Raw genomic sequence first — 24,400 nt, forward strand, 5'->3', positions numbered from 1 at the left:
TAGAAATTCCTTTTAAAAGAAAGCCTTTAAGAAATTCCATCTAGAATTAAGCTATTTTATAACCGCCACTCTCGAAATGTTTGAATAATTGTAAACCCGTTGACACTGCTTTTGTCCTGTTTTATTATCTCTGGTTTATTCTTTGACATATTCTATTTAAATAAATAAATAAAATATTTAGTAATAAATAAAATTTGCATAATGATTTAGCGTAAATTTGATGCCACACATCTAACGTTTCGCCTTTTGCTGTGTGATTTTGCTGTAGGTACATTAATTTCTCATTCTTTGATGCATTTCTCGGTACTTTAGCCCGTTAACATTTTTTATTAATTAAAGTTTAATTTAGAAAAGAAAGTCCAGTTTATGTTTGCGTTTAATTTGCTCTCGCACTGTGTATAAAAAGCGTTCATGCCGGACATGCAATGTTTAACTAATTTAAATCTGTATACACTTGGTTTTTATTGGGATTTTCTGTTCCTTTCATATAGTTCTCAGTTACAATTTTGCGTTAGCGCAACTAATTCTTAAAAAAATAAACAGAAGCGGCCCGCTAGCTGCTCCGCACTGTAAATGTAACTATGTATTTAAATTTAGTTTAGTTGGTTTTACTTGCATCAACTATTTAAAGCGTGTTTCAAAACTGGCTGTGAAATTAGCATAGTTTCCCGTTTCGTTTTCATTTTATATTGTTTTTTGTAATAACCATCTGCTGTTAAGGTAAGTTGAATTCTTTTGGTTTCGTCGCAAGCAGCCTCCACTTGGGTAGCTATCCTCGGATCCGTCGGCCCAAACCCCTTAGCCCTTAGAAGAGCTTCACCCGCCGCTTCAGCTCGTTGCGTCGCCACTGGGGAAGCCGGTAGAACTCCGACCTGGCGCACTGCAAGATGTGCTCGAACTCGATGTCCGACAGATGACGCTGGGGAAGATTAGATTAGATTAGTGACCTGCTTGGATAATCCATCATATAAACTTACCTCTAGATTGCAGCGATCTACGTCCGAGGGCAGACGATAGTTTGTGATTAGCAGTAGGTGATAGGGATAGATCTTGGCCGGCTCATGCACCAGCATCGAGTGGGCCATGTTGGGCAGACTCCGCCGGATGAGTCCGGCCTGCGGATAGTGGTAGGAGAGGGCTCCTGAGTAAGTGCTCGAGGCGGGCAGATCGCCGCCCATCAGAGCGCGCCTATCGCCCTCGGTGATCGAGTCCACAGAGGCTGTAAAATATTAGTGGGATATTAATAATGCTAAAAAGAGCAGGGACTGCAAATAAGTGTTATGAGTTTAAAAAAATTTAAGGCCCAAACAGCGTCAAAAAAATATGGGAAAAGTACCACATACTTAGTTTGGCTCGGCAAATGGAAAAATGTGATAAACCTTTTTTTTTATAATAAAAATTGAAAATAAGTCTTGTTCTCCAATTTTTATTTTCAAAATTGAAAATATTTAATTAATTTGTATTATTTATTTTTATTATAAAAATTAAAAATAAGCCTTATTCTTATTTTATTATAAAAATTGAAAATAAGTCTTATTCTCAAACTTTTATTATAATAATTGAAAACATTAGTTTGGCTCGAAAAATGGAAAAATGTGATAAACCTTTTTTTTTATAATAAAAATTTAAAATAGGTCTTATTCTCCAATTTTTATTTTCAAAATTGAAAATAAGTCTTATTCTCCAATTTTTATTATAAAAATTGAAAATAAGTATTATTATTATTTTATTATAAAAATTAAAAATAAGTCTAATTCTCTAACTTTTGTTATAAAAATTGAAAAATAATTATTAATTTATAATTTTTATTTTAAAAATCATAAGAACTACGATCCCTGAAAAAGAGTATTCAACTCACCCTCCGATTTGCCGCAGCTCAAGTCTGTGCTGTGGGTTTTGTCGCCCAGTCCTCCATAAGAAAAGTCCTATTTTAAAGAGATCATAACATTAGTTTCTATTCAGGGGTAGTATGATAAACATGCAAAGTAATAAACCAAAAACCAGTGCAAAGTTACAGGTGGCACCAAAAAAGGTACCCAAACAAAAGATCAGGACTCAAAGGACTCTACGGCATAACAACAACAGCAAAAGCGGTCTTACAGTGGCACCATGCATCGTGGCCGCAGCGGATGTGGTGGAGCTGAATGTGTGGGAGCGTGGAGCCAGGCCGTATCCTGGTTTGGGCACATGGCGCAGCGCACTCACCACTGTAGTTGGTGTTCAAGTGATGTTGATGATGTTCGAGTTGGGTTAGTGTGGATGGGTGTTAGTTTTGTGGTTTTGTCAGGGCAACAATAGCATACACATAGATGGGATCGGATCGGGGATGGGGATTACGGATTAAGGCACACACAATGAAGCAGCAGACCAACCAGTTGGGGCATTTGCGAAACAGTTGTTAGTTCATCCAAGTGAGTAACCAGTGGCAGCATTTAAGAGTGAGAGAAAGACAAACACAGACCAAGTTATAACTATTTGGGATTACACTATATATAGGATCGAGTGGTTAAACTACAAGACATAACCGACAGCCCGGCACCGAGGATCTGATCTATATATATGATCTGTTCTTCAAGCAACAGGCAGCACTTACGGAGCTGTAGCCATTGCGTATATAGGGCAGAGTCGTCGTTTTGAATCCGTATCCGGGCTTGGGCGGCGATCGGTAGGAATGTATGGCTATAAACGTAATTGGGCTAGATATAATATCGGTTTTCGAAACGCTCGCCTGAAAAACGGGTCTTAATTCTATACTGGCTAGAGGATTACCATTGTAACTGGGCGCATTTCCCAGCGATTTGCCAAGCGAGCCACGGTAGCTGGTGGATCGATCGAACATCTCGTCCTCGTAGAAGGGCTTCTGGTGGTCCAGATTGCGCGAGGGCGAGGCCCCAATGGGCGATTCGTATCTGCAATAGGATAGTTAGAAATTAGTACGTATACGAAAAGTTCTTATAAGGGGGGATACTTATATTTTGTGCCATACTTAGTAAATAGATATGAAATTTGGTATACGAATCTTAAAAAGCTAAACAAAAGTTTTCCTTTACGTCAGGTAATTCTAAAATGCAAGAAAAACTACGTCTGAGTTATATCAATCTTAAGTGATTGCAATCTTATCGATCAAAATTTAAAGCAAATAGGGATAGTTAGGGATTAGTACGTATACGAAAAGTTCTTATAAGAGGGCATCCTTAAATTTAGTGCAATATTACGTAAATAAATAAGAAATTTGGTATGGGAATCTAAATTAGCTAATCAAACGATTTTCTTTACGTTTGGAATTTCTAAAATGCAAGAAAAACTTAAAACTCAATAAGTAGAACGTCTGAATTATATCAATCTTAAGTGATTGCAATCTTATCAATTAGGGATGTCGAAAATATATCAAAATATCAATATATCGATATTTTTTACGAAAAAATAAATATTTTTATCGTGATATTTTTTTTTAATAATTATCATATATCATCGATTTTTTTTCACATTTTTTTGATAATTTTAAGTGGTCTCACTTTTCATCGGGACAAGAATAAATACATATGTGAAAGATGAACGACGCTAAAATTTATTTTTCGGCAAGTGAAAATGCATAGCATAGCATTCAGAATTCAAGAAAAAAAAAGCGCTGGAAATAATTGACTTTAATATTATAAATAAAAGCAAAAGAAAGCCAAAATAAATATTGTTTTCTTTCATTTATTAAAATATATAAACTAAAAATTATAAAAATATAATTTAAGATCGTATGGGGGTTAATGTTTGGTGGTTATTGCTTATGCAGCTTAAAATTAAAAAAAAAAATAATAAAACAAAAATATCAAAAATATCTGATAGATAGATATTTTTTTTCTGATATATCAAATATCATTTTGATTTTTTGTTTAAATAAAAAATATCATCGATACGATATTTTTAAATATTTCGACATCCCTATTATCAATCTAAATTTAAAGCAAATAATAATAGCTTGGTATGTATTTTGATACATACATAAACCCAAACAGAGTTTATATATATATTACCTCAATTTGTACAGCGGCTCCTTGGAAGCAGAAGGCGTCCTGGAAGCGTTGCGAGGATCCAAGTTGTTCTGCTTCCACTTCCTGTACTTGGCGTGCTCCTTGAGGTCCTTGGCGATCGCCGAACCGATGCCCGAGTTGAGCTTCTCCAGCTGCTCGGCTTCCCGTTGAAGGCGTCTGTTTTGTTGGGTAGATTGATTTATTTAAAATTAAGATTATAGGTATCTTTACTATCATTCAACACTCACTGCTGCTCCTCGCCATTCTTGACCTTGCCATTCTGCTTGCCATTCTCCACATTCTCCTCCTCGTCGTCCGATGCCGGCACTCCCTTGTAGGTATCACTGTACCGCCGCCGCCGCTCCGGATCCGTGTAGGGATACGGCGGAGCGGGGAAGTCGTCCCGCTCGATCTTGGGCTGCTCGCCCGGCGGCGGCTTCTTGGCAGCCGGATAGTGGGAGAGCTCGATGGGCTCCTCGTTGTTCATGCCGGGACTCTTGGGCCGCGGCGTCTCCGAGCGGATGGCGTCGACCAAAACCTTCATGGCGCTGCGTGTCCGCGAGTGGGGACGCGACGGCGGACGGCTTCCGGCCACCGAGCCCGCATTGCTGGCCGTGGTGGCGTACGAGGAGGGCCGGTGGAAGTGCGGCGACAGCGGCGTCTTGTCATACGGATCGATCGGCTTGCGCAGATAGTGCGGCGCATCCGTCAGATAGCTGTAGGTGTAGATGCGCGAGATGTCCTCGGCATTGGGTCGTCCGTACTCCCGCAGTATCAGGCCAGGACTCACCGTGCGATAGTGCTGTAAAAAGTGAATCTCATTATTATGCAGCTAGCCATAATCGTAGAGCATGCAGTGCCGTGTGTTTTTTTTTTAGTTCGAGTTTTAGTAATTTATTCAAAACGATGGCAGAAAATGAAGGGAAATCATAAAAAGAAAATCATAAAACAAACCTTGCGGCTAGAGGAATAAAGTGAACCATTAAAACTCGGAGTTCTGGAGCGGATGTACTGAAAACGAACGAAAAATAAAAACGCAAGCTCAAAACAACTAAAATGCAAATAACTGAAATTATAAAATCATAAATTGCTTGTGATGGTGTGTGTTTAAAGGTGCTGGGGGTAAAAGTTTAAGATGGGTGATATTTTGGATTTAAACAAGATATATACAATTGTTTTGATTGCGTATAACTTTTTAATGAATGGTCCGATTTAAAAATTTTTCTACATTTCGATAGGTATAAATATACACAACAAAATTGCATGTATACTTTTCGGAAATCTTTAAAGGTGTGGGCGCCAGACACATTTTAAAAGCGTTAGTGGGCGATTGTGGGCATTAGAGGGGGCGTGGCGCTCGGCTGAAATAAACTTGCGCTGCGTAAGAAGCTTAAGAATATGTGTGGAAAATCTCAACATTCTAGCTTTTGTAGTTTCCGAGATCTCAGCGTTCATACGGACGGACAGACGACAGACGGCCTGATCAAGAATAAATATACTTTATGGAAACGCTTCCATCTCCCTGTTACATACGAATACAATATACCCTTTTACTCTACGAGTAACGGTCATACAAATATTTAAAAGTGTATATCACCCATCCTTAAAAGAAATGGAATTTTTTTTCAATTTTTTGGTAAATGAATGTGTGTGTGCTTTTTGTGAATTTTGCAGCATTCAAATTAGTTGCAAGCTCAGCAGCCTCTTTAGATTCGGGATCGTGTTGGATTCTCGTGTAGCTTTCTTTCTCCTCATTCGAGATCCAAGATCCGAGATCCGACTACCTACCATCTCGCTAAGGGCACTCGAGCTCATCCGATCGCACTCGGTGTCTGTGAAGTTGCCGTTGGAGGCGCCTCCGGCCACCGAGGTGCTGCCCCCGCCTCCGTTTATTATGATGCCCGACTCGGAGGGTCCGGGTCCGCATCGCGGATGCCAGATGGCACTGCCCTGCAGGTACATCTCCTCGCCGTCGCCGAAGGGATCGCCGCACTTGGTGCAGCGGGCACAGGTCGGATGGAAGTGGTGGTTGTCGCCCGCCTGGAGCACCTTGCCGCTGATGAAGCGGCTGCAGTAGGCGCACTTCACCCCGAATCCCTTCTGGTAGCACTTCTCGCAGTACGGCACCGCGTCCTTGCCCATGTACTCGCCGTTGAGCACCGCCTGGCAGGCCTTGCACCGGAAGCAGGACACATGCCACTGCCTGTCCAGCGCCACCAGGGCCTGGCCCTCCTTCAGCAGCTCCCCGCAGCCGGCACAGTCGTTCGGATCGTAGTCCTCCTTCAGGTGCGCCTTGTGCGAGATCACCCCGCCGTGCTGCTGGTGGGCAGTGGCCCGCGTGGGACTCTCCGCCGGCGGCGCAGGCGAGGAGACGCCTCCTCCGACCGCCTGGCGACTGGGCGACACCGGAACCCCCGAGACGCACTGCTCGCAGAGCACCTCCTTTCCGGTGTTGGTGACCTATGGATAAATAAAGGTGATTAGTTTGATTATAGGTAAATTTAAATATAATCGAGTTTCCACAATCCAGATTGTAAGGCCCGTTTTCTCGTCCTTTTATTAAATTTTAAGTAGGGTTAAAACCATGATTTCCCATACGATTTCAAGGTTTTAAGAATGAGAAAACGGCCCTAAATATATACCCATAGATCTATAAAGAAGTCTTCACACAGAAAAATAACCGATATGAAATAGGGTTGTTTCTACCTTATTTCATATCAATAAAAATTATCATATCAAATTATATCAAGTTTAAGATTCAAACATATCAACATGATATTTTATCATATCATAAAAAATACCAAATTTAGTATTTTTTGAGCAAATAATATAAAAAAGGATTAACATAATCTTTATTCATATCAAAAAGATATGAATAACGTGATCTTTAAAATATATCAAATTGACCATTACCATTTTTTTTTTCTTTGCATGAAAGACTCCATAGCTCTTATATTTCTTAGGTGGTTCGAATTTTGGAATTTTACTCACCTTACTACCCGACTTGAAGGGCTGCTTGCACTTGGAGCAGGTGAAGCACTTCTGGTGGTAGGTCTTGCCCATGGTGCTGACCACCTCGCCCTCCACGTACTGCTGGCAGTTGGCGCACTTGGTGCCGTACAGCCGCTGGTAGTCCGGTATGCAGTAGTAGGCGTTGTCCTTTGTGAAGAATCCGCCGGTGGCCAGGGACTTCTTGCACTGGCAGCACTGGAAGCAGGCCTTGTGGAAGTGGTTGTCCGCCACGCGGAGCACCTCGCCGGAGCACTTTTTCGTGCATTTCGCACAGTAGATTTTTTGTTTACCTGTTACAGGAGATACAAAAAAAAAAGGGAAGTCACCGGTTAGTAGTCTCTATTTCAATCCAATTCATTCAATCAGCGCTATCGCCAGATTACGTATACGCAGTGTTGCGCTGATGTCATATGCATGTGATGCGATAATGCCCCAACCTTGCCCCCTTTTACCGAGCTCAGTTCGAAGCCCCGTTCCGAATGTGCGAGGTGTGCTGCTATGTTTGTGGATGTTTCGGCATGGATATATGAGTATCAGAAGTATATATATCGTATGTCGCGGAGATTCGTCGTCCCCCATACTTGTGTGCTTATTATATTGACAGTCTGTGGCAGGCCAACTCTTCTACACACCCCGACATACCCGTAAATCGTTCTTAGGCCCGTGTGACTCATGCGCCTGGCAAGCAATTAATCTTATCATTGATAAGGCCAAGGGCAGATATTTTCTTTATATAAAAAGCCAGCACACATACTCGCCGTTCGTTAATGTACACAAGTGTGGAACAGGTTAAATAGATCTGACATGGAACCTCCACATTTGCATAGGTATTTGTTTAGTGTGGGAAATATCCCAACAAGTTGCAAATAAACAGCAAGGTAGAATGGGGCGAAAAACGAACCCCACTGAGCTACAAAGATAACAAGAGTTGCATTCATGAAAATTTACTAAGAATGCGGGGAGGGTCAAAACTGCAACCTTTCGAGAATCGCTGAAAATAAAGCGATTTCTGGGAAGCCACTTCTGTATCGCTATATCCAGTTTATTTGTAAAAAGGTACAAATGTATGTAGGTAAATAATTATAAGCCTAATCACCTGTTTGATCAATGACCTGACAAGGTATTTGTTTTCTGATTAGTTTTCTCTACTTTTTAATTGAAAAAGGCTTTTTGTAAAAAATATTACACATCCGTTAGTTTAGAGGTCTGTAAAAAGATGAGTAGTTTGTGTCTTACAAGACAGCATATAATTATGTTTAGTTCGAACGGAACCACATATCATAAGTTAGTTTACACATATGTAATATTTTTATGTGTCTGGGACAGTCAGTTCGTTGTGTTCTGTTGACTTTCGTGGCGAAGATCTGGAATATGGGGGGACTTCGAACTCAGAACCATGACGGCAGAACGCATCGAAACTAATTGTTGGCCATGACTGATGTGTTGATCTGTTCTGGCGGCTTTCTTGTCCGCCGGAGGCAGTCGGCGGCAGAAGTCTGCGGTTGATTAAATAGACGGCAGAACGAGGCAACCACACATCGGCTAAAAGCAGCCGGTTGCAGTGCATAAAGAGAGTATATATATATATATATTGTATAAATACATAAGACCGAGCGACCACATTAAAGCGCGCTGTCTGAACACTTTTTCTATCTCTCTGTTGTTTTTTCAGGCCTTTTGGGATTTTTTGTTTTTCCAGTCAGCAGTTGTTGCCTTTTCATATTTGGGTTGCTTCCAAAATAGAAATTATTGATAACACTGTGCAACATTTTAAGGGTTATAAAATGTAACCGCAATTCTGATTTCATGGGCGGAAAGAACTCATCGAAATAAGCTAAAACCCATTTGGGCTTCTCTGGCTTAGCTCGCGTTTACCTTTTATAGCGAGTTAAAGTTTTACATACAAAATTTATTTGTAACGGCCATATCTTGTGAACCGATTAAAATTTCACTATCAAGTCTTCAGTGATTATGTAGCTATGAACCCAAGGAACTAAATTGACAAATGACTCTTGCGAAGACGTACACCTAGCGCGTTAAAAATCGAAAAATTAGGCAAATTTGTTTTTTAACGCGCTAGGTGCACTTGGTGCTAAGTGCGCAAGAGTCATTTGTCAATTTAGTTCCTTGGGTTCATAGCTACATAATCACTGAAGACTTGATAGTGAAATTTTAATCGGTTCACAAGATATGGCCGTTACAAATAAATTTTGTATGTAAAACTTTAACTCGCTATAAAAGGTAAACGCGAGCTAAGCCAGAGAAACCCAAATGGGTTTTAGCTTATTTCGATGAGTTCTTTCCGCCCATGAAATCAGAATTGCGGTTACATTTTCCATGTTGCACTGTGTAAGCTTTGGGGCTCAGGTTTATGGGTGCCGTTAACTTGTTTTATAATAGTGACGTATGGCAAATAACGGTACCAGCCGTTATCTTATATATAGGGACTAGCATTTTATTAATGAGTTATTTTTTATTTCAAGTTAGAACTACAATTACTTTCTCATCGGAACTCATAGCCTTATAAGGAAATGATTGGATTCATTCATTACTGCATTTCGATATTGAAGTTGCAATTACAGAAACATAAAACCCATTGGTCTGTTTATTGAATTTATCTTGGATACAGTGCATTGAACTTTATTTTTATAAGAGAGAAATGCATGATATATAATTTCAAGGGAGTGCCTTTTATCAGTTCACCCCACTGTTTATTTTGATATTAAAGCCAATATACCTTTTCTTCATATATACGATCGCTTTGCAAACTCAATCTGCCAAACTACCTACACAGCGATAAAGCGAATATATTATATACACAAATTCAAGAATGAATATTTATTTGTGCGGTGACGCCACCGAAATTTTTCACAGCCAGCGGTCCAGTTGGAATGACAGACGACCTGATAGTACAGATACAGAAACGCGGATGATCGCTATGGCAGAAATACAGATACAGATACTCGTTACAGCTACAGCTACAGATACATTCGGCAGAAAGCGGGCTTTCGTCACCAACTTGGACTTCCGTCCCCGGTTTGTTTAAAGTTCGTGTACGTGTGTTTTTCGCTACTTTTAATTAATTTCATTATGTATGTTTCGCTGCCTGCCTTCTCTGACTGCCTTGTTTATTATGCAATCACACACATTTTTCCGCAATTTGCATATTGATTTTGGCGTTTTGTTTATTGGGTTCTCAGCGCTTTTTACCCGCATTTAGCGTCCAGCCGATAATTGGCAAACAAATCCAGCGAAAATTACATTTTCATGCAACAGAGAGCCGGCAAAGCGGCGACTTCATCATCGTCTCGTCCACAAGTTAGTACAATAAAAGTTTGAGCGCTCGTTTTCAGTGTTATTTTATTGTAATTGCGCAGAGCGATTTTAGTGACGATGGTGATGTCATCATCGACGAGCTGCGGAGTTTATGTGCGAGTACGACTACGACCGCGAGTATTTGCCGCAAACAAACTGGTTGGGGCTGCGATGGAGCACGCTCGAATTTGAAATACAAACAAACAATACGAAAATTCGGTCTGAAAGTATACCTAAAAAATAATAAAGAAAAACGAGGACGGAAGCTAACTTCGGCAAGCCGAAGTTTTAATACCCTTGCAGATTTTACGAATTAAAACTTGACTAGACTAGCAACATGAATTAATAAACAACAAATATTTTATAATTAAAAAAAATAAAATTTTTAAATTTTTCACCCTATTGTTCCTATGGGAGCTATAGGATATAGACGCCCGATCGGCACGCGGGTTTACCCTAATGAAGGTACGCACAAAAAAATACGATTTGGAAAGTTTCATGGGAATAGCTTATATTTTGCGCGAAATATCCTGAAAAACGTCAAGTTTTGACCGATTTCACCCTATTGTTCCTATGGGAGCTATAAGATATAGACGTCCGATCGGCACGCGCTTTTACCCTGATCAAGGTACGCACAAAAAAATAAGATTTGGAAAGATTCATGTCAATAGCTCTTACACTGAGCGAAATATCTTCATTTTGTGAAAGCTATATCCGATTGTTCCTATGGGAGCTATAGGATATAGACGTCCGATCGGGTCGGCTTTCAAACTTGATCTGCGTACACATGTTTTAGGACGACTGTGAAAGTTTCAAGGCGCTAGCTTTTAAACTGAGCTCGCAAACGGTATTGAAACAGACATACAGACGGACAGACGGACAGACGGACAGACGGACAGACGGACAGACGGTCAGACGGACAGACGGACAGACGGACAGACGGACAGACGGACAGACGGACATGGCTATATCGACTCCCCTATTGATCCTGATCAAGAATATATATACTTTATGGGGTCGGAAACGTCTCCTTCACTGCGTTACAAACTTCTGACCAAAATTATAATACCCTCTGCAAGGGTATAAAAACCCGTCCGGCTGCCAGGGGGCAAGTCCAAGGTTACAGTCGCATTTTTTTTCGAACAGGCCCTCACTCACTGGCCCCATCGATTCGAAGTGGAGAGGTCAAGCTGCAGGGCAGCGAAAATATTTTAATTAATTTTTCAGCCGCGCCCAAAGAGCCAGAACGATCCTAACCTTAAAGGGGAAGAGTCGAAACAAACCTTAAAGCACTTTAAATGGGGAAAAAACATGCACGCAAAAATATAATAAAATCATAATAAACAATCCAAAACATTTCTAGATTTTACTTTATTTATATTGAATCATTAGAACTAGAAAGTATTTATTTTGAATTTGAAAAATATTATCATAAATATTTCTATCTCAATTGCTATCTTTTTTTTTTTTAAAGATATATCATTTTTTTATCATCCAATGAAAGGATTTTTTTTTCTGCGTGCACGAATAATCGAATTGGAAAAGTGGAAAAGAAAGGAAAGCAAAGAAAAGCAAAGGAAATAAAGCAGAGAGAAACGACCTTCGTCACTGGCACGACATGCACTCAATGCGCACTGTGCGAGTTCACCCGGAGCAAGTGCGTCAAATCCTTGACTGAATTCGAGCAGGATAATGTCGAGGACAATGCAGGTCAAGGCGACAGGCGGAAGCAGGTGAAACGCCACTCCAAAACGAGCCTGGCTGGCTGGCAGACAATAAATAAAGCCGAAAGCAAACATCGCTCTCTTGTGCATTCCACGCCCACATTTCACCCACGAATGGTTCTGTTTATACGCACAAACATTTCTAGTTTGGAAGAGCAACAGCATAATATACACAAAAGTATATTTGGCAAGGCAAATCAACAGTTGTGGCCACTTGAATAGCAGTTCAGTCTACAGGTACACAAACATTTCATTTCCATATGAAGTAGGTAAGCACGAAATATGATTACCAGGAAATGAGAAAAGATTGTTTTTCGGAAATCCCATGACAAATTTAAGTTTTGCACCTGTACTAAAGATTTCAAGTGCAATAAAGATTTCTTGCCCGCTGGTATACATAAATATATACAGATACGTCTGTTTCTTCCACGCATTACTCATCAAATTTGGATTGCTTTGCAAGTGTTTTTTAATGCTGTGCTACCTGACGCATCGCACATACAAATATAGATGAAAGTACACCCAAAGTTTAGAGTTTCGGGTGCTTCGGTCGATTTGAAAGTGCTTCCTGTATGCTTATTAGACGAAAAGTGAAAAGAGCACCCCACACAAGTGCAGCTGATGACGCTGCATCTACGAAAATAGCATTCAATTAGGCGAGTGAACGGGTGGCTAGGAAAATGGGGAAGTAAGGAAAATGGGGAGGGGTAAGCACGACATAAGAGGAGATGCCACTTTCTATGCAAGTGCTCTGACCCATATAACCCCGCCTGGGAAACGCCACGAAACGAAGCGAAACACTATGAAATGCACGACGGAGACGAGCAAATCAACGGACAAAGTAAATGAGAAAATCCCACTAAATGAATGAGCGGGAGGCTGGTGATCGGGGGCCTCACACTCGTTCACCCCTTTCGTTTTCATTTGAGCACGGGCACAGGCACTGAAACAGCCGAACGAAAAAGGAAACCCAGTGGAAGTCAATGTGCTTGTCATGAGTTCATGTCGAGCAGTTGTTGCCGCCTTAACCAGAGATGGAGATTCGGATGGCTATACGGCTATTGTTAAGCCTTTTGCGGCGCGGAGCGACTGCACGTTATGGGGTCCACATCGACGTCCACTTCCCCATCCTCCATCCATCCAAGTCCAAGTCAATTGGGCATTTTAGGCACGCATGCAGCTACTCGTAGACGGGATGAACAGTCCACTCGGGAAAATGCCACAACGTTTTAAAAATATGGTTAAAAGTAACCTATCCATAAATAAAAAAAATATTACCAAAACCTATCTTTAGCTGATTACAACATGATTAAACAACATAAGATCAAGGGAAATGTTATAATAGATCTGTATATATTACGAATATAGATTTTACAAATATATTTCCTTACAAATATTATATTCACCTTGAAAAATGAGGAGTAATCAAATCTGTGCTAATTAAATTATAATTTAAAATAACTTCCTAAGGTGCCAGAAAGTATGCAACGATAAATTTGATCGCCAATACTAAGTGAAAAATGTAGGGTACAATAAAGAACAACAAATTAACCAAGATTCCTAGAGTTCCTCGTCGAATAACTGTTAAGAATTCTTTCCCACGCAAACAGAAGCCATTACCCCAAGTTTTCCCCCAGTGTATCCGCATGAACTCAATTAGGGCCAGTAGCGGAGTAGCCGAGTAATTAATCATTGACAATACAAGTACATGTCTCGAATAGCGGTATAAAAGCCCTTTGCAACGGCAACCGGAGAAGACAAGAGAAGAGAAGGCAGAAAATGTAAGAATCTGAATCCGAATCCAAAACCGTCAAGCCCATTCACATTCACATCGAACGGTTTACAGGTTATTCGAGAGCGGCTCTCACGGCGGGACACCCTAACGGTATCGTGTGTAATTGCAGTTGCATGCACAAGTACTTTGAGGTTTATTCGGTCAGGTTTTTAGCTTCTTGCTCCTCCTCCTCCCCCTCCGTTATCACCTCGATTCGGGGCGAAACATGAAGAAGTAAAGCAGTGTGGAAGCAAACACGAAAACTTGTTCTTACAACAACACTGACGTCATCCCAGCTGAGAAATTAAAATAGGGAGTGGACGTGGACTACAATCATATGCGAGTGCGGGCTGGTGTTGGTGAGCGAGGGGGCCGAAAGAGAGCGGCGAGGAGATGGAGATCCAACTCTCAGCTGGCCACTATTGATTGATGGCCCACCGGCAGTGGGAGGGGGATAGAAATAGGATGAGGAAGAGTGTGTGAGAGAGCACCTGAGCGCATTCCTTCTTTACCTCCTCCCCGCTCCTTTCCCCTTCCACCCACACTTAACCACTCCCGATACGATAAGGCCGATAATGCCATAATACTGCTATCGCACCACCCACCCACCCACCACCCCCTTTCGATAACTTTGCGCAGACACACGAACACACACCTTAGACAGCGAGAGAGAGAGAGTATCTGTGTGTCGGCAGATAACTTACCCATGGCGAGATACTATTTGCTGCTATTCTCTTCGCTTTTGCGCCTGCAAAACGGGGGAGGGATTCACGCACACTGGAACACAGAACGAGACACACACACACGGCACGGGGAAAGCACAAATACTCGCGCACAGGTCACCACTACTTCCTCTTCACTTCACTAACAAAATTTTTCTTCTGCTTAGATTTTTTCTATTTGTATCTTTCGCCGTATGCATTCGCAATCTGCGTAGCACGATTGTTAGAGGAGTGCGAGCGTGTGAGTTTCGATAGGAGAACTAGAGTTGAGTGGTTGGATTGCTTTCGGTGTGTTCGCAAATGACGTATGTGCGTTTTGCGCTCGTGGACTCGCAAATTCAATTCGCCGACAAAGATCACAGTGGAAAATGGTGGCCTTTTTCGAAATGCCTGAAAGTCTGATTCTCAAATAGGAGCTGCGACCAGAAAAAACACCGCACCGCACCAGCGAAACCGACGGCAGCAAAAAAACGACTAAGTATCTGAGAGATACGGTTCGTAGAGGTGGAGGAACATCGATGGAAACATCGATATTCAATGGCGACTATCGATGTTTTCACATCACTAAAATGTTAAGTGAAGCGTTTGAATCTTAACATTACATTTGTATCTTAACATTTCCGTTAAGGATAATATTACGTATACGTAATTATAAATAATAATAAAAAAGTTAGATTCACATTAAGTTGCTAATATGTAATCAAAAATGTTGACTACGACTAAAAAAAGAAAAGAAAATGATATACAAAATGACTTACTTTTATAACTTTCTTAGATTTTTCTGTCTTTGTAATACAATTTCTTTTTCTTCAGTAACTACTATTTTTAAAAAATTATGGTTCTTTGAAGAACCTACCTATATGCAACATCTAATCCTAGAAAATAAATTAAACCAATTGACTTAAAGTTATAAGAAAGACTGAGTTTAAATGATCTGCCTTTATTTAAAAGAAATAATCTTTAGACATTCGTTTCCGTTTGAATCTTTACTTAAAACTTTTATTTAAATAAGTGATTTCTTTTTTATGCGTTTTGCGTGTACATTTGCACAATAAGCTTTCTTAGAAGGTAGTAATAATAATAATTGTAATAACATTACTAACAAAAATAATAATGAGATAAAATTCCATTTATAATACAGTTAGAATAAAATTCATTATGTTATTGGCCCTTTGTTCAACTTTCTAGAACCATAGGATTTCTATATATGTTATATAATTATATATATTATATTTATAGGCATGAATGTGTAATGATTCATAATAATTCCAAAAAGTGTTTTAAAAACTATCAATAAACATTTCAATGACGCCTCCATATTCACCCGCAGCATAATTATGTTCTGTAATTGCCACCCATTTAAAATTTAATAGTACATTGAGATTTGTAATAATTTAAGCCCGCAGTCGAGGGATTCGTGGTTATTCACATTAACTAGCGCGTACATTGTATATTCTCTTCTGCCTTTCGGCCACGTATTCACTTAATGGATTGTTTCAGATGTGAGTGTAATTAGATCTACCAGTGTTTAGCTTCAATTTCGTTACTATACGGTCTACAATGCCTCGACGGACGACCCAGTGTGAATAAATTTGACTAAAATCAACGAACGTTGAATTGGGAACGGATATGATATACATATGTCGATCGATCTATTTTCGTACTTTGCTGCTTAACCTTTAGTTTGCTTTCAATTTAGTTACAACTACAACTTTTCAACTGCTTGCATATATGCATATGTATTCTCTATATAGTTTCCTTTAGCTAACTGCGAGTGCAAGTGTGTAGGATGATCTGCACATGTTCCCCTCGTCTCAACATCTGCTACCGATCGCCAAAAGTATAAAATAAGGATATTCAATAATATGCGCAGATATCTAATCTGAAACTGGGTAATCTACTCCTCATCCGAGTCGCCATCACTGGAGTAATGTGTGATCTGGGGGCGACGAATGAAGGGCGCCGTTATCACTTGTCTGCAAGACATGTCACAGATTAATTAGGAGGTATATTTTGACAGAAATTCAAGTCATGCTTACGCAATGCGGCGGTAGTGATTCAGCCACTCTTCCAGCATCTGGGCGACCAGCAAGGGACGTTTGCTGAGCTTCTGTTGCGCCACCAGTAGTCCTCCATCGGTTACGCACACGTCCAGCCATTGGCGCATCATTGACTCCTCGTTGCCCACCTAAAAGGTAGCAAATAATAGTTTAAATGAGTTATGATACAGCAATAATATCTCTTTTCGCTCACCTCGGACTGTGTGAGAAAATGTATGGGCAATAGTTTCAGCTCGCAGTCCATCAGCGGCAGGTAGGTCACATCCTCCACGTCGTCGCGTCGTCCATCGATGCGAGTGAATGGTTCCATGGGCACCAGGGCGCTGAAATGGCCGCGCGTATAGCCGAGTGCTATCGGTGACTTGGTGCAGAAGTTTTGATCCCAGAACAAAGGCAAATAGACACCTAGAAAGTAGAACAGGGATGTTATTATTATTATTATTCAATACTAACTTATAGTTAAAAACTATAATCTAACAGTGGTTTTATTTTAGAGGCCTTAAGCTCGCTTATTGTAGTTTAGTAGTTGTGATTATTATTTTTATTATATTTTACAGATTTTTTGTATATCTTATATAGTATGTAGCAGTTATTAAGGAAGGGTATAATTTTCTGGGTATTGATTAAATTAGGATTTGAGATAATATGGATAGGGTTTTGGGAGTTGAACAGGGATATTCAAGGCCAATTTAGTCAATCAGAAATTAATAATAACTCACCTTCAAAACGCGCATATCCAATGTCCTCGCCCCGAAAGCTCTTAACGTACTTCACGCCGTATACGATGATCGGTCGTCGAAGAATGTGCGCCAGCGCAAAGATGTGCAGCTGCTCCAGGGACGAACCTGGTTGGCTGGCCAGCGACAGCAGGGTACTCCAATCCTCCTCGAATTGCGAGTCCTCCAAGGTAAAGTGAAGCATTGAAGCTTGCAGCATCTCATACTCTTTCCAGCGAGTAAAGAAACTGCAATAAAATGGCAAGGATTTTAGGTTATAAGATAAATAAATTGATCTTAATTCGAGTAATAAATAACAATGTATCTAATTAGGCAGCTTGAAAAAGCCCAAATTAAGCTTAAAATCTAGATTCACAATTGTAAAAATAAAAATGTATCTAATTCGACACCTTAATCTTAATTAGCTTATAGTTTTAACTTTAAGTTTGCTTTACATAAATAAATAAAAAATAAATAAGTTAAACACAATATAGATCCACTTACACGTGACCGCACTGGTGCAGTGTGTCGGCGAGTGCCCGCCGCAGGATATTGTCGCGATCGAAGACGCCCCAGGTGGCCTGCATGGCCGAGTCGAGGAGGCAGTCGCCGGCGCTGCGGTTCCACAGGACGAACATCCGCGAGCTGAGACGAGCGGTGATCTCCAGCGACCAATTGAGAGCCGGCGGCGGCGTCTCCAGCTGCTTCTGGGCGTCGCGATCGAGCAGCTCGTCGTAGAGCTGCTCCTGTATGGGAATGGGCAGCTCCTCTATCTCGGCGGGCAGGGCGAAGGTGGCGTGCTTCTGCACATAGTGGCAGGGCAGGCCGGACTTGCGCAGTCGCAGGGTGTTGGCAAAGTGGCGCCGGATATCGGCTGCTAAATCGGGAGCCACGTAGGACGGCACACGCTTGATGCCCGGACCCGAGCCGGAGATCTGGGCCAGCAGCATGGGTAGCATTTCCTCGCGATGGAAACGAATGGCCAAATGGATCAGGGTGTGGCCCACATCGAAGGCCGAGTTGCGGTTTAAAGCGGCGATCTCGGTGCTGGTCAGCGAGCGGGCGGGATTACCGCCGCAGGAGAGGTACGCCTCCACGGCGCTGTAGTTGTTCTCCACGACGCCCAGGCAGGCGTTTAGCCACTGCCAGTCCACCTGGCGACGGATTTGACGCTGGCGGCGCTCCTGCCGCTCCTGCAGCGTATCACAGTTGTTGATGGTTTCCGAGGAACCTGAAGAAATTTAAGCTATTACTCTTTTCTAAAGGGAATCATAATGAGAACCCCTACCCAGTTGGTAAATGTGCTTCTTATTGAATGAGTTGTTGACGCTGACGGTGTCCACGTTTTGCTGCTGCTGTTGCTGTTGCTGCTCCTCCTGGCTGTTTAAACTGGAGGAGGCATGCAAGTCGTTCAGCGAGCCACTGATCTCCCGCTCCCTCGTCTTGCCGCACATCGAGCACTTGATGCTTCGCGGCCAGTTTTCATAGGTGCACGACTAAGGAAGATACAGAATTGTAATGTGTGGTAGCTACTTAGACAGAGAGGAACCTACATTACACGCCCACTTGGCCACATAGCACTGCTTCTGCGGGACGGCGGCGGAGGAGGAGGATTCCCGCTGCTGCTGCGGCTGCAGCTGGAGCTGCATCTGCATCTGCTGCTGGTGGACAGGCTGTCGGTTGTGGGATGCATTGGCGAGATTGTTCAGGTGCGTGGCATCATCGATGCCGGACTCCAAACTCAAGCGATTGGAGGCCGTGGCCCCGATGAGCTGGGCCGGCTTCTTGGCCAGGTTCTCATCCGATCCGCTGATGCGCAGAGCCTGCAGCGCCTCGCCAGCCTCGTTATCCTTGTCCCTGTTGCCCCGCTCGATGGCCTCGCCGCCGCGCTTCGTGCAGCACTGGATGCAGCGCAGGCTGCGCGGCCAGTTGAGATAGGTGCACACCTTGCAGGGCCACTTTTCGCTGTCCGCCACGTTGCTCTGACGCGCCTGGTTCGGCGGCTGGAGCGAGTAGCACGTGGACGAGGGTGTGGGCGGTTCTACGGCGGCGGCCTCCTCCGCCACGCAGCTGCTCTCCTGGGCGGGACTCAGGCTGTAAAAAAAGAGGATATTGGATAACCAATTGATTGAAAGCTAGTTAGAATTGCCTCACCGAAAGATGTCCTCGTTGAGCAGCGGCTTCGACGCCTGGCACATGGTGCATTTCAGCGAGGATGGGTAGTTCTCGTAGGTGCAAATTTCACATTTCCATTTCTGCGCATCGTCTTTGGTATCGCACATCGTTTTGTGCGCGGAGCCAGCCGATGCAGTTGCTCTGTGAAAGGAAAGGGATCGTACGTTGAATAATTTGGCATATTAAGGGAATTTTAGCAATGTCTATGGGACTTGTAAAAAGTAATCTTAAATATTATTTACTTTTTTTATTAGTCAACTTGGTCTATTCACCTGCCTGTCGTTTTCTCTTTGAAATATTTTCTTTTTAATAAATATTGTTGCTAATTAGGCTTATAAGTCAAGTCAAAAAGTTTGATCAATAGTTAACTACTTGACATATAAAAAATATAAATAAAATAAATAAATTCCTAAACTAGCTATGCTTAACGAAGGGGTCTTCTTATTACGATGTCCTAAGATATTTAAAAGTATTTTACTCGTAATATCGTAAAGTTGTCTTCCTTTTGGAACTACAAAATATAGGATTGTCCACTTAGAAAGTAAGATATTTGAAAACCTATATAGCAAACTAACTTTCTTATATTAGAGAGTATTGAAAAGAAATTTGACTTATTTTTCCAAGCATGAATTTTATGAAGAGGGTATTCTATCTTCGGTGTCCCACCAGCGGCGCTCCCAACTTGTTAATAAGGTCAAACAACGGTTAGCGAGGCAGAAACAGTGTCCTTGACCCTGAGACATAATTCGCAGATACATCCACAGATACAGATACATCTGCCTTGGCTCCGTTCTACGTTCCGTTCCCCCAGTTCCCACGTCACAGTCAGCCTTCGGTCTCTGGGAATGGATTGGATTGGATTGGGTCTGGTAGTGGTACGGTGGGTATAGAGGTAGTGGTGCTACTACTGGGTCGCTGCTCGCAATTGTTTGTTGCCATTATTCGCTCGTGTATGTACGGTATGTATCGCGTGCAGTGTATGTAGGTATGTATGTACGAGGGGGGGGTTTTTCGCGCTAGTTTCTTATTGGGATTCGCCCCATGCCATCCCATACATCCCAACCAACCGCCGTCTTCCCACAGTACCTGGCGCAGAAATTCGCAAGGCCTTTTGCAGCAGTCCCAGAAAACGCGACGAATCGAGTCGATTTAAATATATAACACTGGCGCTGTCACAATCACAATAGGGCCAAGAAATCGGCCCGCGAGCGCTGTAATAGCTATATATCGCTATAATCGCCGTCAGCAGCCACCCGCGCCCGCAGCAGCGTCGTTATGGCCCTCAATGTCGATCCAATATTGCCAGTAATGCGGGCTGGCAGGCAGGAAAATCACAATAATTACAAAACAAAGACGTGAAAAACTTTCACTCGATTTTCAGTTTCGGGGGTTTTTCCTTCTTTTCTCCTGCCTATTTCTCGGTTGCAGTTGTTCGGACGCGGGGCGAAACACGAAAATCCGCGGACACTATCACAGCGACACACACACGCACGGCGGTTCGTAGTGCAAGGAATTTGGAATTTGGATTATTTGGAAATTAATTATTATGTTGTTTTTACATTATTGCGAGGCCAATCATCTGGTCTCTATCCAGTGTTGGAGAGTGCTTACCGTAAAGTGTAACACCACAAACGGTCACACTGCAAATGTAGTGATCCATCCCTGGTGAGTTGTTTTGGTCTTGGGTAGAGTGTGACCATATCTCCTAGCCAAGTTCTCCACCGTCTCACTAAGGGTCATGGTATTTTTAAAGGATCGGCAAAAGGTACTATTGAGTAAAATGGCGGGAGCTGTACACGAATTTCATCTGGTAAACAAATTGCGACGATAAAATAATGGTTAAAACACGGGCAGCGCCGCCCGTTGTGACCTCGGATGCAGCGACCAGTACAAGACGCAATCGCCTGCGCGGTAAGAAACTATCGGACGAAGCCATTTTGGCCGTCATAGCGGAGCCCCAGCGCTCCCTCAAAAAATGCATGGTAAGAATAAGGCGCATTAAGCTGCCGGAGGAATCTCCGAATGCTGCGCAAGATGTGGACACCAGCGCCTTTGAGCCGGCTCGCAATTCGACGATGTACGTTCCGCCGAAGGTACAGATCAAAAGGAAAGACAGAGTTGCCAAGCAGAAGGCGGCAGGTAAGTGGGCGTTATTTGGGTAATATATGGGTAATAATATGTTTAAACCCTCTACGATTTCTAGAACAAAAAATATCACCCTGTCGCGTACGCTTGAGGAATATCAGCCCCAGGAAACCAGCGGCAGAGGTTTCCCCCAAAAAGCCATCGCGCTTCTTCCACCGAGATCAGCCGCCGACGAGAACGCGCTCCTCGGTGACCCGCAATGTCTTCGATTTCCTCTCGCAATCCCAGATCGAGGATGACAACAACCGGGAGGATCCCGCCGCGGACATAGTTAAGCGTCTGGTCAAGGATGGCAAGGCCTGCGTGATGGTGCGCTCGACTTCGGGCAAAACAAGGGCCAAAACAATAAGAAAGAAGCCACGACCTGTGGGCAGGCGGAAGAAGTGTTCGCTGAAAGACGCGGAGCCCCAAGAGCCAGTCCAGAATGTTCCGAAGATCATAGAACCCCGCATGCAGAAGCCATCACGCGCTTTGTCTCCTATTTACGAGCCCGAGGAGGATTGTAGCAATGATTCGGATGCATATGCTCCTTGCATGGAGCCCATTGAGGTGCCCGTTCAGGTGCACGTCGAGCCAAGTACTTCCAGGCAAGCCCACGATGGAGCCTACAGTAATTTGGCCCGATCCGTGATGCTCAATCAGACGCAGGCGCAGAATCCGAAAAAGCCCTCAGACAGACGTCGTGAGCTCATCAACATGGCGCGCCAGTTGGTTAGCACACCGCTGAATCGCAAGGTGCCACCGGTACCAGAAGCGAACATCACAGCCACTGCAATATCGCCTATTACCCGCCAGTCTCCGGCGGCGGGAGCGGCATCCCCTTGGCGCGTTTCCGACGAGTCGCCAATGCCAAATACCTTCATGTTCGGCTTCAACACCTCCCAGCTGCCCTCGTATTCCAGTGATCACATGCGGCGACGGCATGTCTATGTACCGGATGTCCAGGCGGAGCGATCCGAGGAGTCCATTTGTCCGCCTTTGCACGAGCAAAGTCATGACTCAAGTGCGAACGACTCGAACGAAGAGAATCGACCGCCTGCCACTGCTAGCAAATCGATGACACTCGATGACCAGGAAAACGCAGAGAATGCCGAGAACTTTGTGCACCTACCAAATCCACGGAGAACGCTGAAGAAGCGCACGCCCTTTAAGGACATAAACATTTTGGAGGTGGTGACGCTGCCGTCATGGAAGAAGAATGTGCCAACAACTCCCTCGAAAGAAATCTCTTCCACTAGAGTTTCTAATAACCAAGCGCAGAATGCATCACCAGCACAGCGCAGCCAAACGCGTGCGAATCTTTTTGGCTTCGACGAGATTTTGCCCAGTGAAGATACAGCAGCTAGTAAATCAACGGAAGCAAGAGAATCTACTCATTCAGAAGCGACCGCTTCTCCAGCGAATGAAATATTGCCATGTGAAGATGCATCGAGAAAAAGCCCACGAAATCTTTTTGGATTTGAGGAATTCATCACTGAAAGCGAAGTTTTGGCTCCCGCCTCCAGAGCTTCGAGTCAAAACGTGACACTGCATGATAAACTCCATCGACTGGCTGAGCTGCGACCCCGTGATGGGGAGCTACCGCAAGTGTCAACCTACTCGCTGCAGGGCGATTGCTTGGGAGAAAGGCAATTCAAGCACCCGGATATCAGAGATGTGTTTTGCTCCACAATGGTTGCGGAGCCCACACCACCACGAAGGCGACGAGCTGCACTGCCTGCAAGGGAAACCATGGGATTGTTTAGGGATGTCCAAGTCGATCCGGAGAAAACGTTTGACGAAAAGGTAAGATTTAGTTATAATTTAGATTCAGCGCTGGAAAAGCGTCGACATTGCAAATTAAATGCAGACACAAACCAAATAGAAATTGCGCTAGATTAATACCAAACTGAGACATGTTAACGATCTCAGTTGAGCTAACAGGGCCGCAAAGATTTAAGCCTATCTTTGAACGGTAGTAAGCAGCTCGCACAAAATAAACTGAAATCAGAAAGTATCTTTTTCTAACTAATCCCTTTTCCAATTGCTTTCATTCTAGCAACCAAGGCGAACATACGTGAGGGAGCGTCCACAGCGCAAGCGAAAGAAGCGAGTGCAGATGTTGTACATAGAGAGTGAATCTGAGGACGAGGACGAGCAGGACTCGCACGATAATAACTTCAGTTCTCCGCAGAAGAAGCAACCGCAGAGTAAACGACCGCGTAGGGATGTGGAGCACGAGGCTAAATTGCAGGAGTACATCACCAGTTTCAACAGGGAGTGTGAGGAAGTGGAAAAATTCCCAGTGATCATCGAATAACCATTGCCTGTTTTTATTTCATTTTTAGGGGAAAGTATTGTCGATTTTAATTTAGTTTTCTTTCTTTTTTTAACACTTGTGAGTGTATCTTATTGTTTTGTCTAGAAGTATGGGAAGATTAGGTTTCCTGAATAATATGTTAGGACCAATAGTCTAAAATGAATTACTTATAAATATTGTAACCGTACTAAGTGTCTCGAATGCACTTTATGCAATACTAGTTAAAATTGAACTGGTATTCCTATTATCAAGAGCATGGTTTGGATTTCGATATTATGCACAAACAGAATACTGCACCAAAATGTATAAATTTTAAAAATAAACATTAAATAATTTATTTAAAAAAACAAGTCATATATATTTCTTTATTTTTTTTCTGATTTGGATGGGAATTCCAAAATTAAACGGGATGACTAAACTATTGCAGCTAAAATTC

The 24,400-nt window shown here is 42.7% G+C and overlaps 3 protein-coding genes and 1 non-coding gene across 10 annotated transcripts; 2 read left to right on the forward strand and 2 right to left on the reverse strand.

Annotated features, from left to right (window-relative positions):
• Positions 1-105: 105 nt before the first annotated feature.
• Unc-115a (Uncoordinated 115a) lies at positions 106-15,052 on the reverse strand. 6 transcript variants are annotated; one of them, XM_017149552.3, is made up of 11 exons: positions 14,552-15,052; positions 7,014-7,324; positions 5,811-6,482; positions 4,977-5,033; positions 4,271-4,824; positions 4,026-4,199; positions 2,770-2,909; positions 2,101-2,207; positions 1,859-1,925; positions 978-1,219; positions 106-919 (listed from the first exon to the last, which is right to left on the reverse strand). In XM_017149552.3, the coding sequence occupies exons 1-11, from the start codon at positions 14,553-14,555 to the stop codon at positions 806-808; spliced, it is 2,442 nt and encodes an 813-aa protein (XP_017005041.2). In that variant the 5' UTR covers positions 14,556-15,052; the 3' UTR covers positions 106-805. The 6 variants fall into 6 exon arrangements, with proteins under 6 accessions (XP_017005041.2, XP_017005037.2, XP_017005038.2 ...); XM_017149548.3 differs by lacking the exon at positions 14,552-15,052 and adding an exon at positions 7,487-7,641; XM_017149549.3 differs by lacking the exons at positions 2,101-2,207; positions 14,552-15,052 and adding exons at positions 2,594-2,679; positions 7,487-7,641.
• Positions 15,053-15,536: 484 nt separating this feature from the next.
• On the reverse strand, positions 15,537-20,746 carry trbd (ubiquitin thioesterase trabid). The gene is made up of 9 exons (XM_017149555.3): positions 20,607-20,746; positions 19,500-19,661; positions 18,899-19,439; positions 18,634-18,841; positions 17,850-18,576; positions 17,349-17,593; positions 16,823-17,034; positions 16,609-16,757; positions 15,537-16,545 (listed from the first exon to the last, which is right to left on the reverse strand). The coding sequence occupies exons 2-9, from the start codon at positions 19,625-19,627 to the stop codon at positions 16,467-16,469; spliced, it is 2,289 nt and encodes a 762-aa protein (XP_017005044.2). The 5' UTR covers positions 19,628-19,661; positions 20,607-20,746; the 3' UTR covers positions 15,537-16,466.
• Positions 20,747-21,044: 298 nt separating this feature from the next.
• dmt (dalmatian) lies at positions 21,045-24,314 on the forward strand. Of its 2 annotated transcripts, none has more exons than XM_070216126.1 (4): positions 21,045-21,185; positions 21,255-21,659; positions 21,724-23,450; positions 23,704-24,314. In XM_070216126.1, exons 2-4 carry the CDS (start codon positions 21,356-21,358, stop codon positions 23,962-23,964), a joined length of 2,292 nt encoding a protein of 763 aa, XP_070072227.1. In that variant the 5' UTR covers positions 21,045-21,185; positions 21,255-21,355; the 3' UTR covers positions 23,965-24,314. The 2 variants fall into 2 exon arrangements, with proteins under 2 accessions (XP_070072227.1, XP_017005043.2); XM_017149554.3 differs by having other exon boundaries at positions 21,080-21,185; positions 21,274-21,659.
• LOC123003052 (small Cajal body-specific RNA PsiU1-6) lies at positions 23,475-23,640 on the forward strand. The gene has a single exon (XR_006412387.1). It is a non-coding gene; the product is annotated as a small Cajal body-specific RNA PsiU1-6 (non-coding RNA).
• Positions 24,315-24,400: the final 86 nt, after the last annotated feature.

The sequence above is a fragment of the Drosophila takahashii genome, chromosome 3R (genome assembly GCF_030179915.1).
Source record: "Drosophila takahashii strain IR98-3 E-12201 chromosome 3R, DtakHiC1v2, whole genome shotgun sequence".
Classification (NCBI taxonomy): Eukaryota; Metazoa; Arthropoda; class Insecta; order Diptera; family Drosophilidae; genus Drosophila; species Drosophila takahashii.